At 38.3% G+C, this 17,111-nt stretch overlaps 1 protein-coding gene across 1 annotated transcript in view; it reads left to right on the forward strand.

The window, feature by feature from the left end:
* The window catches only part of CENPF (centromere protein F), a 77,229-nt gene that overhangs the window by 39,780 nt on the left and 20,338 nt on the right, over window positions 1-17,111 (forward strand). The window contains exons 13-17 of the mRNA XM_082398957.1: window positions 295-3,036; window positions 4,274-4,426; window positions 7,350-7,526; window positions 7,873-8,034; window positions 16,176-16,338. Coding sequence (XP_082255083.1) covers window positions 295-3,036; window positions 4,274-4,426; window positions 7,350-7,526; window positions 7,873-8,034; window positions 16,176-16,338 — 3,397 coding nt within the window. The remainder of the gene's footprint in view (window positions 1-294; window positions 3,037-4,273; window positions 4,427-7,349; window positions 7,527-7,872; window positions 8,035-16,175; window positions 16,339-17,111) is intronic.

Below are 17,111 nucleotides of genomic sequence, written 5' to 3' on the forward strand. Positions count from 1 at the left end.
TAACTAACTACATCACAATTTAGATGATCATGTAACTGACCCTGAAGGGTTTGTCTTCATGATAAATACCCAGTACCTTGCCCATAGAGAACACTTACTGAATGTTTGTTTAATTGTGTTGAATATTTGGACGGAGAGAGGTGAATTTGGTGGGAAGAATGCCCTTTGAAGAGATGTGTTTAGCAGAAGCAAGTAGCCAGTTTCTCAAAAATAATACTATAATTCAGCCGATTTATTCTATTTTGATTCTTCTTGAAAAATAAAGTGCCTTCTCATTATATCTTACAACTACAGGCCATTCGGGGTGGAAACAATAGCTGTGACATAAGAGAATCAGAAGAATATACTGCAGAAACTAAAGAGAGGACACCAAAGCATGAGATTCATCAGATTTGTGAAAAAGATGTTCAGCAGGACCTCAGTCTAGAGATGGAGAAAATAACTAAGACGAGTGCAATCAAACTTATAGGAGAATGGTCCAGGGAGCAGTCCCCAGAAACCAGTCATGGGACCCCAGTGGAAGACACAACCCAGGGCTGTTCAGAATGCATTTCCGAATTGTCACTTTCCGGTCCTGATGCTTCGGTACCTATGGATTTTCTGGAGAATCAGGTAACCATTCAGAATCTCCAACTGCAGGTAAAAGAGACATCAAATGAGAATTTGAGATTACTTCATGGCATAAAGGAACGTGACCAAAAAGTTGAAAGCTTGCTAAATGAAATCAAGGAGTTAGACTCAAAACTCAATTTACAGGAAGTACAACTAACTACCAAGATTGAAGCATGTATAGAATTGGAAAAACTAGTTGAGGAACTTAAGAAAGAAAAATCAGATTTCAGTGAAAAATTGGAATCCTTTTCTCGTGATAACCAGAGAGTAGAAAGTTCGGGAGGCCTCACTTCTAACTTAGAAATGGGCACAGGTAAATTGTCACATGAAGGTATTGAAGACGAGGTAGCCAAGGTGACCAACAACTGGAGAGAGAGATGTCTCAGTATGGAAAATGAGCTGCAGAGGATGAAAGCTGAGAGAGGTAGCACAGAGCATCAGGCCCTCTCTGTGGAAGCCAACTTAGAGGTAGTTCAAACAGAGAAGCTGTTTTTAGAAAAAGACAATGAAAATAAGCAGGAATTTATAACCTGTCTTGAGGAAGAACTCTTGGTGGTCACAAGTGAGAGAGACCAGCTTCGTGGAGAATTAGATACTTTGTCAAAAGAAAATCAAGAGCTGGATCAGATGTCTGAAAAGATGAAGGAGAAAATACGAGAGCTCGAATCTCATCAAGATGAGTGTCTACATCTCCAAGAGCAGCTGCAGAGTTTGGAAAAGGACTCTCAGGCACTGTCTTTGGTAAGAAGTGAGCTGGAAAACCAAATCAGACAACTGAATAAAGAGACAGAATCACTCGTAAGGGAATCCGAGAGCCTGCAGACGAAACTGAGTGAATTGGAGCATGAAAAGCTGACCGTCGCCAAGGCCTTGGAGGCTGCACTGATGGAGAAAGGCGAGGTCGCGGTGAGGCTGAGCTCAACGCAGGAGGAAGTGCACCAGCTGAGAAAAGGCATTGAGAAACTTAGGGTCCGCATCGAGGCCGATGAAAAGAAGCAGCTCCACGTCTCAGAGAAACTGAAAGAAAGCGAGCGTAGAAACGACTCGCTTCAGGATAAAGTTGAGACCCTGGAAAGGGAATTGCATATGGCAGAAGAAAACCAAGAGCTGGTGATTCTTGATGCTGAGAATTCCAAGGCAGAGGTGGAGACCCTAAAAACACAAATAGAATTGATGACTGAAAGCCTGAAAGCTTTAGATTTAGACCTTGTCACCATACGGTCCGAAAAAGAAAATCTGGTGAAACAACTACAAGAAAAACAAGGTCAGGTGTCTGAATTACACACGTTACTCTCTTCATTGAAAAATGTATTAGAAGAAAAGGAGCGAGAGAAAATACAGATGAAAGAAGAATCTAAAGCTGTGGTGGAGATACTGCAAACACAATTGAAAGAGCTAAGTGAGGAAGTAGCAGCCTTGTGTGATGAGCAGGAGACCTGGAAGGTGGAAGAACAGAGTCTGGACTCCCCAGTGCAGGAAGTACATCAGCTGAGAAATAACATTGGAAAGCTGAAAGTCCACCTAGATACTAATGAAAGGAAGCAGCTCCATATCTTAGAAAAACTGAAGGAAAGTGAGCATCAGGCAGCTTTGCTTAAGGATACAGTTGAGAACCTTGAAAGAGAACTAGAGGTATCAGGAAAAAACCAAGAGCATGTGATTCTTGAGGCTGAGAAGTCCAAAGCAGAGGTAGAGACCCTGAAAGCAAAAATAGAGGAGATGGCCCAAAATCTGAGAGCTTTGGAGTTAGATCTTGTCAATACAAGGTCAGAAAAAGAAGATCTGACAAAAGAATTACAAAAAGAGCAAGGTCGAGTGTCTGAATTAGAAACATTAAACTCTTCATTTGAAAATCTACTGCAAGAAAAAGAGCAAGAAAAAGAAGAGATGAAAGAAGAATCTAAAGTTGTGGTGGAGATACTGCAAACACAACTGAAAGAGCTAAGTGAGGAAGTAGCAGCCTTGTGTGATGACCAGGAGACCTGGAAGGTGGAAGAACAGAGCCTGAGTAGTCAGGTAGATTCCCTTGAACATGAGAAGGCTCAACTGCTACAGGGCCTTGATGAGGCCAAAAGTAATTACATGCTTTTGCAGTCTTCTGTGAATGGCCTCATTCAAGAAGTAGAAGATGGCAAACAGAAACTAGAGAAAAAGGATGAAGAAATCAGGATACTAAAAAATCATATTCAAGACCAAGAGCAGCTGGTCTCTAAACTGTCCCAGATGGAAGGAGAACAGCAACTTTGGGAGGAGCAAAGAACAAAACTGGAAAATCTGATGGTGGAATTGGAGCAGAAGACCCAAGTGCTGCAATCCAAAAATGACACTTTGCAGGATGCCTTAGAAGCTCTGCAGAATTCTTCCAAGGATCTGGAGAAAGCGCTTGAATTGACAAAAATGGAAAAAATGTCCTTTGTTGAAAAAGTAAGTGGCTTTATCTCTACATTTGAATGTGTTGTCATGCGGGAGGGTCAACCACTGTGTGAATTCTGTTTCCTTCTGGACAGTGTTTGCAGTATTGGACCAAACTTTGTAAAGGCTTTAAATTTTGGGGTCTTGAACTGTGGGTACATTGAGTTGGCTCCAGCAGTGGTGACCCTTTGCTTTGGCACACACTTCCATGGGGCACTTCTATGGACTGGCATGGTTTTCACTGTGGCACCTGGACAGGGCAGAAGCTTTTGGGTTGTGTGTGGTTCCTTTCTCACAGTACATCAGAATAGTAGCCCCCATACCCATACTCAGTTGAGAACCACTGCTGTAGAGAGTATAACAGATATCAGTTAGAATCAGTAGGGATCCCCTTTGCTGCTGCCCTGCCTTTTTTTGCCTTTAGGAGAAAGAACTATTAAAGATACTGATACGATTGTAACCGATAGAACCCTCATGGCTCCCAGGGCATGTCCTGGGGATTTTTATGCTTTCAGCCCCTCTTTTGTACCTTCTCTTCAGGCAGTCTCCTGTTCTGTTAGCTGATGTTTAAAGGGAAAATCTGCCATCTGGAAGCTCAATTATTAAAGAAAAATTAAGTTTTTGCCCTATACTTACTGACCTAGGAAAGTGATTCCTTCAAATTAAGTTTTTACTGGACAAATATTAAGAGACTGTCCAGAAAATACAATCAGTCATACCTCTCTATTTTCCAAGAATTTCAAGTTTTTGTATGGCAGTTATGGGTGGAGACAATTAGACAAACTATACCAGGCTGTTTCAATCTGATATAGGGACGAATGTAAATAATACTGCTTTAACTGGTTTTAACGAATCATAGTCATGTTTCTTGCATTTTAGCATGGTATTGGAGAATTAGTAAGAGATCCAAGAGCTGATAGATTAAGTCACTGCCTCGTACAATATTCTCTGATATTTAAGTTTAATTCAAATCATTACTTCTATGAAGGATTTTAAGACTTGGTAATATTATCTTTCTTTGTCATTCCTTTCCTTATTGTTGTCTTTTATTAAATCTTGCAGAGAAGAAAAGGTAAGCTTACCAGTAGGTTTTGAGAACATTAGTTGAGTGGATTAGTAAAGGGAGGATTAGCTGGGTTTTATTTTATTATTGGAAGCTAAAGCGAATGTCGTGAATATGCTGTATAAGAGTGATTAATTTGATCAAACAGACAACCATAAGCAGATCCTAACGAAGACGAAATTTCAGGTAAACACAATGACTGTGAAGGAAACTGAGCTGCAGAAGGAAATGCATGCGATGGTACAGAAAACGACGGAGCTGAAAGAAGAATTTAGTAGGGAGAAAAACAGGCTAACTGAAGATTTAAAATTAGTGTCAGAAGAAATAAAGAGCAGAAAAGTAAGTTTCTCTGTGACAGATTCATTACACTCCTCTGATAATTCTTGTGCACTCTCTCCTTGTTTGTTTTTGTAAGACCTTCTGTAATGTACCAAACTTTTTTTTTAGCTTTTGAAAAGAGTAACCCAAGCTTATGTCATGATCAGACCTGCAGTAATTTTCGCCATCCAGCACTGTCATGAGCCCGGAAAGAGTCAGGCAAGGCCCATGAACACATGGAAATACCTGTCACAGAGCCCAAATAGTTCTTTCATAGAAGACGACCCTTGTAACTACATTAACACATACCAGAAATGGATTTCATGCCACTTTCAGTAGGCTGTTGTCCTAGCCTGCCACAGATTACAAGCCAGAACGTTGCTAGAGACAAATGCACTGATCTTGCAAAGAACTAACAAAGTAACAGAAAGAAAGTCATAGTAAGATGTAAAGTTGGAGCAGTCTTGGGGTGCTATTTTAGGGCAGGTTGTGGCAGAACTATAGCATTTGGGCTGCCGCCCCCACTGCTGTTTCCCTAATAGACATGGCTGATTCATGCGCTTTCTCCTGAATCTCTTAACACCAAGTCTTAGGTAGCAGCTACCATGCGTGCAAATGGTAAACACTCCTATATTCATGTAGTCCTTGTGCAACTTCATCCCTAAGTAATTCTCAGAAAAGGACAGCAAGATATAATTGTGATTATGACCCAGAGTAATCAAAAAAAGTTGAAACGATATTTGTAATGGCCTGTATAAGGAGTTGGGGAAGTTAGTGCTTTTCTTTAAATGTGGTATTTAATCTAATGAAAATTGAAAAGTTTTGGCATTTAATCTCAGCAACTGGCTCATGGAATTTTCTGGCAATGCTGTGTGGAAGGAGTTCCTATGGATAATATTTGAGTCCTGCGTCTGCTAAAATCTCCTTTGGTACTGAGCAGCTTGGGAGTATCCCAAGTATATTGTTATTTGTCTTTCATTTATAGGCTCTACTAAAAAGGAAAGCTATGTGTTTAGCCTCAAGGCCATACATATGAGTGTGTTAGTCTGCAATGGCTTTATTCATTCTATAAACACGGCTAAGGTCAGAGGATAGAATGGTGAGCGATAGCTGTCCTGTGGTTCTTCCTGCACTCATAGAACTTACCATCTTGACATACAATAAATCATTAAATAGGAAATATATCAAATAATCATAAACTGTTAAGTGCTATAAAGGAAGCAAGATTCTTCACTGCAGAATATTTGGGAAGTGGAGTGTGGGGTAAGGAGGAACCTAATTTAGATGGGGTGGTCAGAGAATGTCACGTGCAAGGCAAGGAGTCAGCCATGTGAAGAACAGGGCAGACAAAGGAGCCTTCTAGGTCTAGAAAGCAGTGTGATAGCATCTCTGAAATTAGAAAGATCTTTCTACATTTTAGAAATGGAAAGGAAGCCATTGTGCCTTGAGTCAGATGGAAAATAATAGGAAAGAAGGTTGGAGCAGTAGAAAGGCATGGTAGAGAACTGGAGTAGAATCTAAAGTGACACCAAATACATGAGGCTGGAGATTGAAGGGAACGTTTAGGGTGGATACATGAATTTGGCTAGTTCAGAATATAGGTAGTGTTTAAAAATTATGGGAATGGTAGAAAATATAGATGGAGAAGAGAAGATGGCTCAGGGCCTAGCCCAGATGCCCTCCAGCATGTAGGGTGAGATGGAGGAGGAAGAGCCAGCAGAGAAACTGAGAAGACAAGATGAGGCAAACCAGGAGAGTGTCATGTTCTAGAAGCCACACATGCAGGCTCTCTCAAGACCGAAGGAGTGGTCAGCGGCAGCAGATTCTACTTGGAGGTCGCATGAGATGAGGGCTGAAGAATGCTCCTTGGGTTTGCAACATGGAGCTTAATGACGCCGTGAAAAGCCATTTCAGGAGGAGCTGGGATGAAAGCATGTTGGAGTGGGTTGAGGAGTGAATGGTTGATGAGGAAGTGGACACAGCATGTATATAAACACGTATAGAAACAGCTGTTTGGGGTCAGGCACGGAGAAGCCAGATACCTCTAGGGCTGCAGTGTTGATAGTCCTGCACAGTGAAGGGAGAGAAGGGCAGAAGGGTGGGGGGCATTGGGAAGGAAATTCTTAAACTGATAGAAGATGGAACCTAAGCTGGCCAAGGAAGAAAACGTAAGTCTGGAGGGGCTTGAGTGTGAAGGTGGTGGTGATACTGCTGATGAAGTCAAGAAATTACTGCACTAGAAGTACTTAAATAAGTGAGCCTGGGAGCCTAGGAGGGTTTGGTCCAGAGTGTTTCAGTAGCGAAGTCAAGGTTTCAGAGATTCTATGTTCCCCATGGATGTAACCTTGGGCTGGAGCAAAGGAAATTGCCACTGGAGGTGAAATCGCCATTTAAAGTGAATACAGTCATCCCTTGGTATCCACGGGGCATTGGTTCCAGGCCCTCCACAGATTCCAAAATCCGCAGATGCTCAAGTCCCTTATATAAAATGGCATAGTGTTTGCATATAACCTGCACACCACCTCCTGTATACTTTAAGTCATCTCTACATTACTTAAAATACCTAATACTACCTAAATAGTTGTAAATACAATGTTAATGCTGTGTAAAAAGTTGCTGGTACACAGCAAATTCAAGTTTGGCTTTTTGGAAATTTCTGGAATTTGTGTTTTGGAATATTTTTGTTCTGTAGTTGGTTGAATCAGTGAATGTGAAATGTGGGGAAACAGAGTGTCGACTGTACATTGCTAAGGATTATAGCACTAATTCTATATAGATTGTCTTGCCTGTACACTATGACAGGCAAGACAGTACTCAGTACTCAGTATTTTCTAGATATTGATATATATAACCAGTACTCAGTATTCAATATTTTCTAGATGTTGATACATATATATCCAGGTTCTTAATTATCTTCCCATGATTTTATTATTTTTCTCATTAGGGTCAACTGAAGGAGCTCATGCTAGAAAATAGTGAACTGAAGAAGAGTTTGGATTGTGTACACAAAGACCAGATGGAAAAGCAAGGGAAGATGAGAGAAGAAATAGCTGAATATCAGCTACGGCTTCAGGAAGCTGAAAAGAAACACCAGGCTTTGCTTCTGGATATAAACAAACAGGTAAAAATGTGTGGTCTGGTGACTGGGGGAACTGGAGAGAGTGTGTTGACCATGGTGATGAGGCATTTTTTCCAAGAAGGTCAGTGTTCTGCATTATTATTATGACATATAATCCTGTGAACATCCCATCCTATTAAGTTCCCTATCTTTCCCCCAGTTACTTGCACATGTCTTATTTTATGACTTGATTTTTTTAAAAATACATTTCCGTCTTGGAGTAGAATAGTAAGGGAGTTGCAAAGACCATTTGAAATGGTCCCCGGAACAGCAGTTTTCTTTTTTGTTTGTTTTCCTTACAATATTTGCACCTGAGCCTCCTGGCTAAAGTAACATTTTTCTGCCCTAGTATGAAATGGAAATCCAGACATATCGAGAGAAATTGACTTCTAAGGAAGAATGTCTCAGCTCACAGAAGGTGGAGATAGACCTCTTAAAGTCCAGCAAAGAAGAACTCAATAATTCTTTGAAAGTGACCACTGAGATTTTAGAAGAATTGAAGAAAACCAAGGTATGTTCACTTATCATTACTTCATGACTTAGAATGGTTCATACATCTAACAGTGGTTTTAACAGTATGAAATTAAGTGCTTTCATTTTAATTTTCATGAAAAAAGTTTTTTGTAATCATAAATAATATCATTCATCAGTTGTCTGCTGAGTTTTTTAAAAAAATTAGAGGATAGCCTGCAGTTCCATAGCTTGAATAAACTTCATTCATTGCTCAGTGAATCCTCTCAAAGTAGAGGATGTCAGATTTCTTGAGATGGATATGAAGATCAAGCCAATAACAGATCAGGGCAGGCCCCTCCAGGTGTACATAATAATTTGGTGGTGACAGTCTTGCATGACTGGTCTTCAGGTTCACTGCTGTCACCAAACCCACTTTACCATGGCTTATGGGGAGATCAAGGTGAACCAAGCACTTGGTCAGGTACACGTATGTGTATGTTCTCCTTTTCTTTTCCATGCAAGGAACATAAAACTTTTTTCTTTATAAAAAAAAGGAGACAGTTACAGAAAGATAGAGAAGATGAAAAGGCAGAGGGCTATGTACCAGATGAAGGAACAAGAAAAAACCCCAGAAAAACAACTAAATGAAGTGGAGATAGGCAACCTTCCAGAAAAAGAATTCAGAATAATGATAGTGAAGATGATCCAGGACCTCGGAATAAGAATGGAGGCAAAGATTGAGAAGATGCAAGAAATGATTAACAAAGACCTAGAAGAATTAAAGAACAAACAAACAGAGATGACCAATACAATAACTGAAATGAAAACTACACTAGAAGGAATCAATAGCAGAATAACTGAGGCAGAAGAACGGATAAGTGACCTGGAAGACAGAATGGTGGAATTCACTGCTGCGGAACAGACTAAAGAAAAAAGAATGAAAAGAAATGAAGACAGCCTAAGAGACCTCTGGGACAACATTAAACGCAACAACATTCGCATTATAGGGGTCCCAGAAGGAGAAGAGAGAGAGAAAGGACCAGAGAAAATATTTGAAGAGATTATAGTCGAAAACTTCCCTAACATGGGAAAGGAAATAGCCACCCAAGTCCAGGAAGCGCAGAGAGTCCCATACAGAATAAACCCAAGGAGAAACACGCCGAGACACATAGTAATCAAACTGGCAAAAATTAAAGACAAAGAAAAATTATTGAAAGCAGCAAGTGAAAAACGACAAATAACATACAAGGGAACTCCCATAAGGTTAACAGCTGATTTCTCAGCAGAAACTCTGCAAGCCAGAAGGGAGTGGCATGATATACTTAAAGTGATGAAAGGGAAGAACCTACAACCAAGATTACTCTACCCGGCAAGGATCTCATTTAGATTTGATGGAGAAATCAAAAGCTTTACAGACAAGCAAAAGCTAAGAGAATTCAGCACCACCAAACCAGCTCTACAACAAATGCTAAAGGAACTTCTCTAAGTGGGAAACACAAGAGAAGAAAAGGACCTACAAAAACAAACCCAAAACAATTAAGAAAATGGTCATAGGAACATACATATCAATAATTACCTTAAACGTGAATGGATTAAATGCCCCAACCAAAAGACATAGACTGGCTGAATGGATACAAAAACAAGACCCATATATATGCTGTCTACAAGAGACCCACTTTAGACCTAGGGACACATACAGACTGAAAGTGAGGGGATGGAAAAAGATATTCCATGCAAATGGAAATCAAAAGAAAGCTGGAGTAGCTATACTCATATCAGATAAAATAGACTTTAAAATAAAGAATGTTACAAGAGACAAGGAAGGACACTACATAATGATCCAGGGATCAATCCATGAAGAAGATATAACAATTATAAATATATATGCACCCAACATAGGAGCACCTCAATACATAAGGCAACTGCTAACAGCTATAAAAGAGGAAATCGACAGTAACACAATAATAGTGGGGGACTTTAACACTCCACTTACACCAATGGACAGATCATCCAAAATGAAAATAAATAAGGAGACAGAAGCTTTAAATGACACAATAGACCAGATAGATTTAATTGATATATATAGGACATTCCATCCAAAAACAGCAGATTACACGTTCTTCTCAAGTGTGCACGGAACATTCTCCAGGATAGATCACATCTTGGGTCACAAATCAAGCCTCAGTAAATTTAAGAAAATTGAAATCATATCAAGCATCTTTTCTGACCACAACGCTATGAGATTAGAAATGAATTACAGGGAAAAAAACGTGAAAAAGACAAACACATGGAGGCTAAACAATACGTTACTAAATAACCAAGAGATCACTGAAGAAATCAAAGAGGAAATAAAAAAATACCTAGAGACAAATGACAATGAAAACACAACAACCCAAAACCTATGGGATGCAGCAAAAGCGGTTCTAAGAGGGAAGTTTATAGCTATACAAGCCTACCTAAAGAAACAAGAAAAATCTCAAGTAAACAATCTAAGCTTACAGCTAAAGAAACTAGAGAAAGAAGAACAAACAAAACCCAAAGTTAGCAGAAGGAAAGAAATCATAAAGATCAGAGCAGAAATAAATGAAATAGAAACAAAGAAAACAATAGCAAAGATCAATAAAACTAAAAGTTGGTTCTTTGAGAAGATAAACAAAATTGATAAGCCATTAGCCAGACTCATCAAGAAAAAGAGGGAGAGGACTCAAATCAATAAAATCAGAAATGAAAAAGGAGAAGTTACAACAGACACTGCAGAAATACAGAGCATCCTAAGAGACTACTACAAGCAACTTTATGCCAATAAAATGGACAACCTGGAAGAAATGGACAAATTCTTAGAAAGGTATAACCTTCCAAGACTGAATCAGGAAGAAACAGAAAATATGAACAGACCAATCACAAGTAATGAAATTGAAACTGTGATTAAAAATCTTCCAACAAACAAAAGTCCAGAACCAGATGGCGTCACAGGTGAATTCTATCAAACATTTATAGAAGAGCTAACACCCATCCTTCTCAAACTCTTCCAAAAAATTGCAGAGGAAGGAACACTCCCAAACTCATTCTATGAGGCCACCATCACCCTGATACCAAAACCAGACAAAGACACTACAAAAAAAGAAAATTACAGACCAATATCACTGATGAATATAGATGCAAAAATCCTCAACAAAATACTAGCAAACAGAATCCAACAACACATTAAAAGGATCATACACCACGATCAAGTGGGATTTATCCCAGGGATGCAAGGATTCTTCAATATACGCAAATCAATCAATGTGATACACCATATTAACAAATTGAAGAATAAAAACCATATGATCATCTCAATAGATGCAGAAAAAGCTTTTGACAAAATTCAACACCCATTTCTGATAAAAACTCTCCAGAAAGTGGGCATAGAGGGAACCTACATCAACATAATAAAGGTCATATATGACAAACCCACAGCAAACATCATCCTCAATGGTGAAAAACTGAAAGCATTTCCTCTAAGATCAGGAACGAGACAAGGATGTCCACTCTCACCACTATTATTCAACATAGTTCTGGAAGTCCTAGCCATGGCAATCAGAGAAGAAAAAGAAATAAAAGGAATACAAATTGGAAAGGAAGAAGTAAAACTCACTGTTTGCGGATGACATGATACTATATATAGAGAATCCTAAAACTGCCACCAGAAAACTGCTAGAGCTAATTAATGAATATGGTAAAGTTGCAGGATACAAAATTAATGCACAGAAATCTCTTGCATTCCTATACACTAATGATGAAAAATCTGAAAGAGAAATTATGGAAACACTCCCATTTACCATTGCAACAAAAAGAATAAAATACCTAGGAATAAACCTACCTAGGGAGACAAAAGACCTGTATGCAGAAAACTATAAGACACTGATGAAAGAAATTAAAGATGATACCAACAGATGGAGAGATATACCATGTTCTTGGATTGGAAGAATCAACATTGTGAAAATGAGTATACTACCCAAAGCAATCTACAGATTCAATGCAATCCCTATCAAATTACCAATGGCATTTTTTACGGAGCTAGAACAAATCATCTTAAAATTTGTATGGAGACACAAAAGACCCCGAATAGCCAAAGCAGTCTTGAGGCAAAAAAATGGAGCTGGAGGAATCAGATTCCCAGACTTCAGACTATACTACAAAGCTACAGTAATCAAGACAATATGGTACTGGCACAAAAACAGAAACATAGATCAATGGAACAAGATAGAAAGCCCAGAGATTAACCCACGCACCTATGGTCAACTAATCTATGACAAAGGAGGCAAAGATATACAATGGAGAAAAGACAGTCTCTTCAATAAGTGGTGCTGGGAAAACTGGACAGCTACATGTAAAAGAATGAAATTAGAATACTCCCTAACACCATACACAAAAATAAACTCAAAATGGATTAGAGACCTAAATATAAGACTGGACACTATAAAACTCTTAGAGGAAAACATAGGAAGAACACTCTTTGACATAAATCACAGCAAGATCTTTTTTGATCCACCTCCTTGAGTAATGGAAATAAAAACAAAAATAAACAAGTGGGACCTAATGAAACTTCAAAGCTTTTGCACAGCAAAGGAAACCATAAACAAGACAAAAAGACAACCCTCAGAATGGGAGAAAATATTTGCAAATGAATCAACGGACAAAGGATTAATCTCCAAAATATATAAACAGCTCATTCAGCTCAATATCAAAGAAACAAATGCCCCAATCCAAAAATGGGCAGAAGACCTAAATAGACATTTCTACAAAGAAGACATACAGACGGCCACGGAGCACATGAAAAGATGCTCAACATCACTAATTATTAGAGAAATGCAAATCAAAACTACAATGAGGTATCACCTCACTCCTGTTAGAATGGGCATCATCAGAAAATCTACAAACAACAAATGCTGGAGAGGGTGTGGAGAAAAGGGAACCCTCTTGCACTGTTGGTGGGAATGTAAATTGATACAGCCACTATGGAGAACAATATGGAGGTTCCTTAAAAAACTAAAAATAGAATTACCATATGACCCAGCAATCCCACTACTGGGCATATACCCAGAGAAAACCGTAATTCAAAAAGACACATGCACCCGAATGTTCATTGCAGCACTATTTACAATAGCCAGGTCATGGAAGCAACCTAAATGCCCATCAACAGACGAATGGATAAAGAAGTTGTGGTACATATATACAATGGAATATTACTCAGCCATAAAAAGGAACGAAATTGAGTCATTTGTTGAGACGTGGATGGATCTAGAGACTGTCATACAGAGTGAAGTAAGTCAGAAAGAGAAAAACAAATATCGTATATTAATGCATGTATGTGGAACCTAGAAAAATGGTACAGATGAGCCAGTTTGCAGGGCAGAAGTTGAGACACAGATGTAGAGAATGGACATATGGACACCAAGGGGGGAAAACTGCGGTGAGGTGGGCATGGTGGTGTGCTGAATTGGGCGATTGGGATTGACATGTATACACTGATGTGTATAAAATTGATGCCTAATAAGAACCTGCAGTATAAAAAAAACAAACAAAACAACTAATACTAAACTTTCATTGGGTTATTTGTATGGAAATATGTTAATATAAATGTTTCAGACATTACATGAAATTTCTAAAAATCTTATATTTGTATTTGTATGGAAATATGTATGGAAATATGTTAATATAAATGTTTCAGACATTGCATGAAATTTCTCAAAATCTTATATGTTCTGGTATAAGGTTATAAGTAATAATCCTAGTTATTACTTTAAAATGTATATCTCAGAAATAACTAATTTTCTTGTCAACTGCATTATTATGAACTTTCATCAAATCTTTAACCGTGGTCATTTTTAAGTCTTTTGTCATTTACAGACAGTTCTGGGTGTACTCTGATGATTTTGCAAATATGTTCCTATAAAAGGGTTTCATCTTCAAGAAATTCATGGAAAAGACTCTGACAAGTACAGGTTTCTGGTAACTGACTGTACTGCTGAACTGAATGAATAAGCATTTTCAGAACTCTAATGAAAAACTGATGAACTCATAAAAGTGCTAACAAAAGATCAAGATAAAAAAAAATTAATTACATGGGACTGAGTGAACTGATGAGGATGAGTATAATTTGTGTGACTTTCTGTCTGAATTTAAAAAAAAAAAAAATCCCACAAGGACCCAGAGGCAAAGAATATACAAATCAATTTTCACTGCAAAGTAAAGGAGCTGTTACAGTGAAGGATTACTGGACTGAAGGTCAATATTATGACATAGTATGAGTGTGTTTCATGTTTGGTAATTGCAATCATTGTTGCTTTTGTTGTGGTCATCCATGTACAATGCTTGGTGTCAGTCTATTTATCTCTTGTAAAAATAAAATACAGTGTGTGTGTGTGAAAAAAAAAAAAAAAAAAAAAAAGGAGGTGAGCCCTAATCTCAGTATTGTTAGACTGTAGAAGGTGCTACAGTAATTCTACCTGGAGAGGGAGGCTGTTTTGATACCCACAAAATTCTTTTCATAAAACGAATACCATCCAGAATGTAAAATATGAACCTGGAAAATAAATATTTTTCAGTAAAGGTCAGAAAACTAGGCATAGATTTCTTATGTTTACAGCTCTTATACAATTATCAAGGTGAAGGAAATATACCAATAAAATACAAACTAAGTGCAAAATAATATTAATGATCAATAATGTTCTGTTGCTACAAAATGAGAGATGTTAGGTTTAATAACAAGACAGAAGTAGCTTCAGGTCTACGTTTTAATTTACTCACTTTCTCCTTTTTTTTAATCTTCGACAGTTGTACTGTGGGGAATGTCTATTTATATATATGCTGTGTACAAAATGGTACATTGTTAGTTGAGTCTATACAAATCTTATATAATTTTAATGAAGTAGAAGTTGATAAGCATTGTTTTATTTATTTATTTATTTATTTATTTAGGCTGCTCTGGGTCTTAGTTATGGCACGTGGGACCTTCATTGCAGCATGCAAGATCTTTAGTTGTGGCATACGGGCTTCTTAGTTGCGGCATGCATGTGGAATCTAGTTCCCTGACCAGGGATCGAACCCAGGCCCCCTGCATTGGGAGCGTGGAGGGCTACCCACTGGACCACCAGGGAAGCCCCAGCATTGTTGAAATTGAATTAAATCTATCTCTAATCCAATTACTGTTGGAATCAGAAATAGAAAGTTCTGAAAGTGCAGATTTACTGCAACATTGCTAATAAATTATTTCAAGGTGAAATGTGCAAGGAATGAAATCTACTTGTAACATGAATGTGATGCTCAGGTTCTTCTTTTTTTTTTTTTAATAGTTTGGTCTGCCTTTATATGTTCATGATCTCTTATCAGAAACTCTTAGAGCTAGATTGTTTTACAATTCTGCATTTCTTAGATATTGCATAATGCAATGCATATGCCACATATTACATAATGTCCCATCAGAATCTTGGGGTAATACTTCATAATCAAATTCATATTTCTACAGCAAAATGTATGAATATTTTTACAAGGTGGGATAAATAAAGGAATAAATTCCTTCATATCTGTTCAAGTCAAGTTTTGCCTAGAAATCATTTTCAGAGCTTTTTTTTGATTTTGCAATTGTGCTTAAGGAACTGTGAACATGTGCTACTGAGAAGTGCTTGATGACATAATTCTGCCACCATTCTATTCACTTTTTGTTTGAGCTGCTATAGAATTTAAATTTGTATTGTAAACCGTAATATCATTTGGCCTTAAATTTGTGTGGTGAGCTGTAGTATCACTTGGTGTGACTAAACAAATGCCATCTTAGGTGTTGAAATTGTGCAACAGCACAGATCACAAAAGGGAACAATTCTGTCATCTAGAGTGTTTGGCCTACCAAGAATATGTGCATGGACCCTTGGCCCCTACCTCCCGGTGTGATTCCTATTGGATAAACACAGACATATTGGGCTACTTAATAGGGCATTATATTAAGAACTGTGACTGATGCTTGCTGATACTAAGAAAGGGAGTGACAAAACCACAGTGTCTACTGGGGGGACTTAGGACACTGAGCAGAGAAGATGAATTGTTTTGAAGATAATAGTTCTTAAATTTACAGCATATGAGTCTTAATTATATCTTATTATTTTTCCATATGCATATGAAAAGCAATTCAAGGTTTTAAGTGGAATTACTTCTGTTTTGTAGATGGAAAATCTAAAATATGCAGATAAGTTGAAGAAGGAAAACGATCGTGCCCAGGGGAAAATAAAGTTGTTGATCAAATCCTGTAAACAGCTGGAAGAAGAAAAGGAGATGTTGCAGAAAGAGGTGTCTCATCTTGAAGCTGCACAAGAGAAACAGAAAGCAGGTGGGTGTTAACTGGGTAAATCAGTGAACCCAAACTGTCTTCCACTAGTGAATCATACACGTATGGTGTGTCTGCATGGGAAGTGTCGTTAGTGCCCTGTTCTATGACTGCATGCTGATTTTCAGCAGTTAGCCATTTTCCAATTTCAGAATTTTGTGCTTAGCTTGGGGTCATTAATAGGATTCAGAATGAAGCCTGCATTTTAAAAATAGAATTATTGCATCTTCTGTTCTATAAAACATACAAAGAACTGGTAGCCCCTTCTGCCAACGAGCCTTTCCAAGAAGAGTTTTTCATGTGGATGTCCATGATGTAGTTCTAATGTAAAGGAAGACTGGCATCTGAGCTGGCATTGGTAATTTATAAACAGCTGATTCTGGTTGTCCTTGGCCCATCCTGGTGGGTCAACTAAATGGAAGGGTTGAGGGCTATATTTTTGGGTGTGGAGGTGAAATAAAAAAGAAATGACAACTCTTCCTGTCACTTTTCTCCATGTATGCCCCCAGAGTGGAATGCTTTTTCTGTGTGGATAGATGATGGCAAGCATAGTATAAGTGGCTCTTCTGGACCATACATAAATTGGCACGGGTGGGAGGTCAACAGTCTTGCCTGCTGAGAAGAGTACTCAGAATGGATCGGGGCTCCAGGGAGTTTCTCTAATGGAATCAGTGCCAACCAGGCAGCTATAAGTTACTGAGACCTCTTCCCTTATAGTATCCCTCAAGCCCTTGTCCATCAGATCCTCCATTGCCTCCAAATGGTTTTCAGAACTT

Source organism: Balaenoptera borealis (genome assembly GCF_965194805.1).
Source record: "Balaenoptera borealis genome assembly, chromosome: 1".
Lineage (NCBI taxonomy): Eukaryota > Metazoa > Chordata > Mammalia > Artiodactyla > Balaenopteridae > Balaenoptera > Balaenoptera borealis.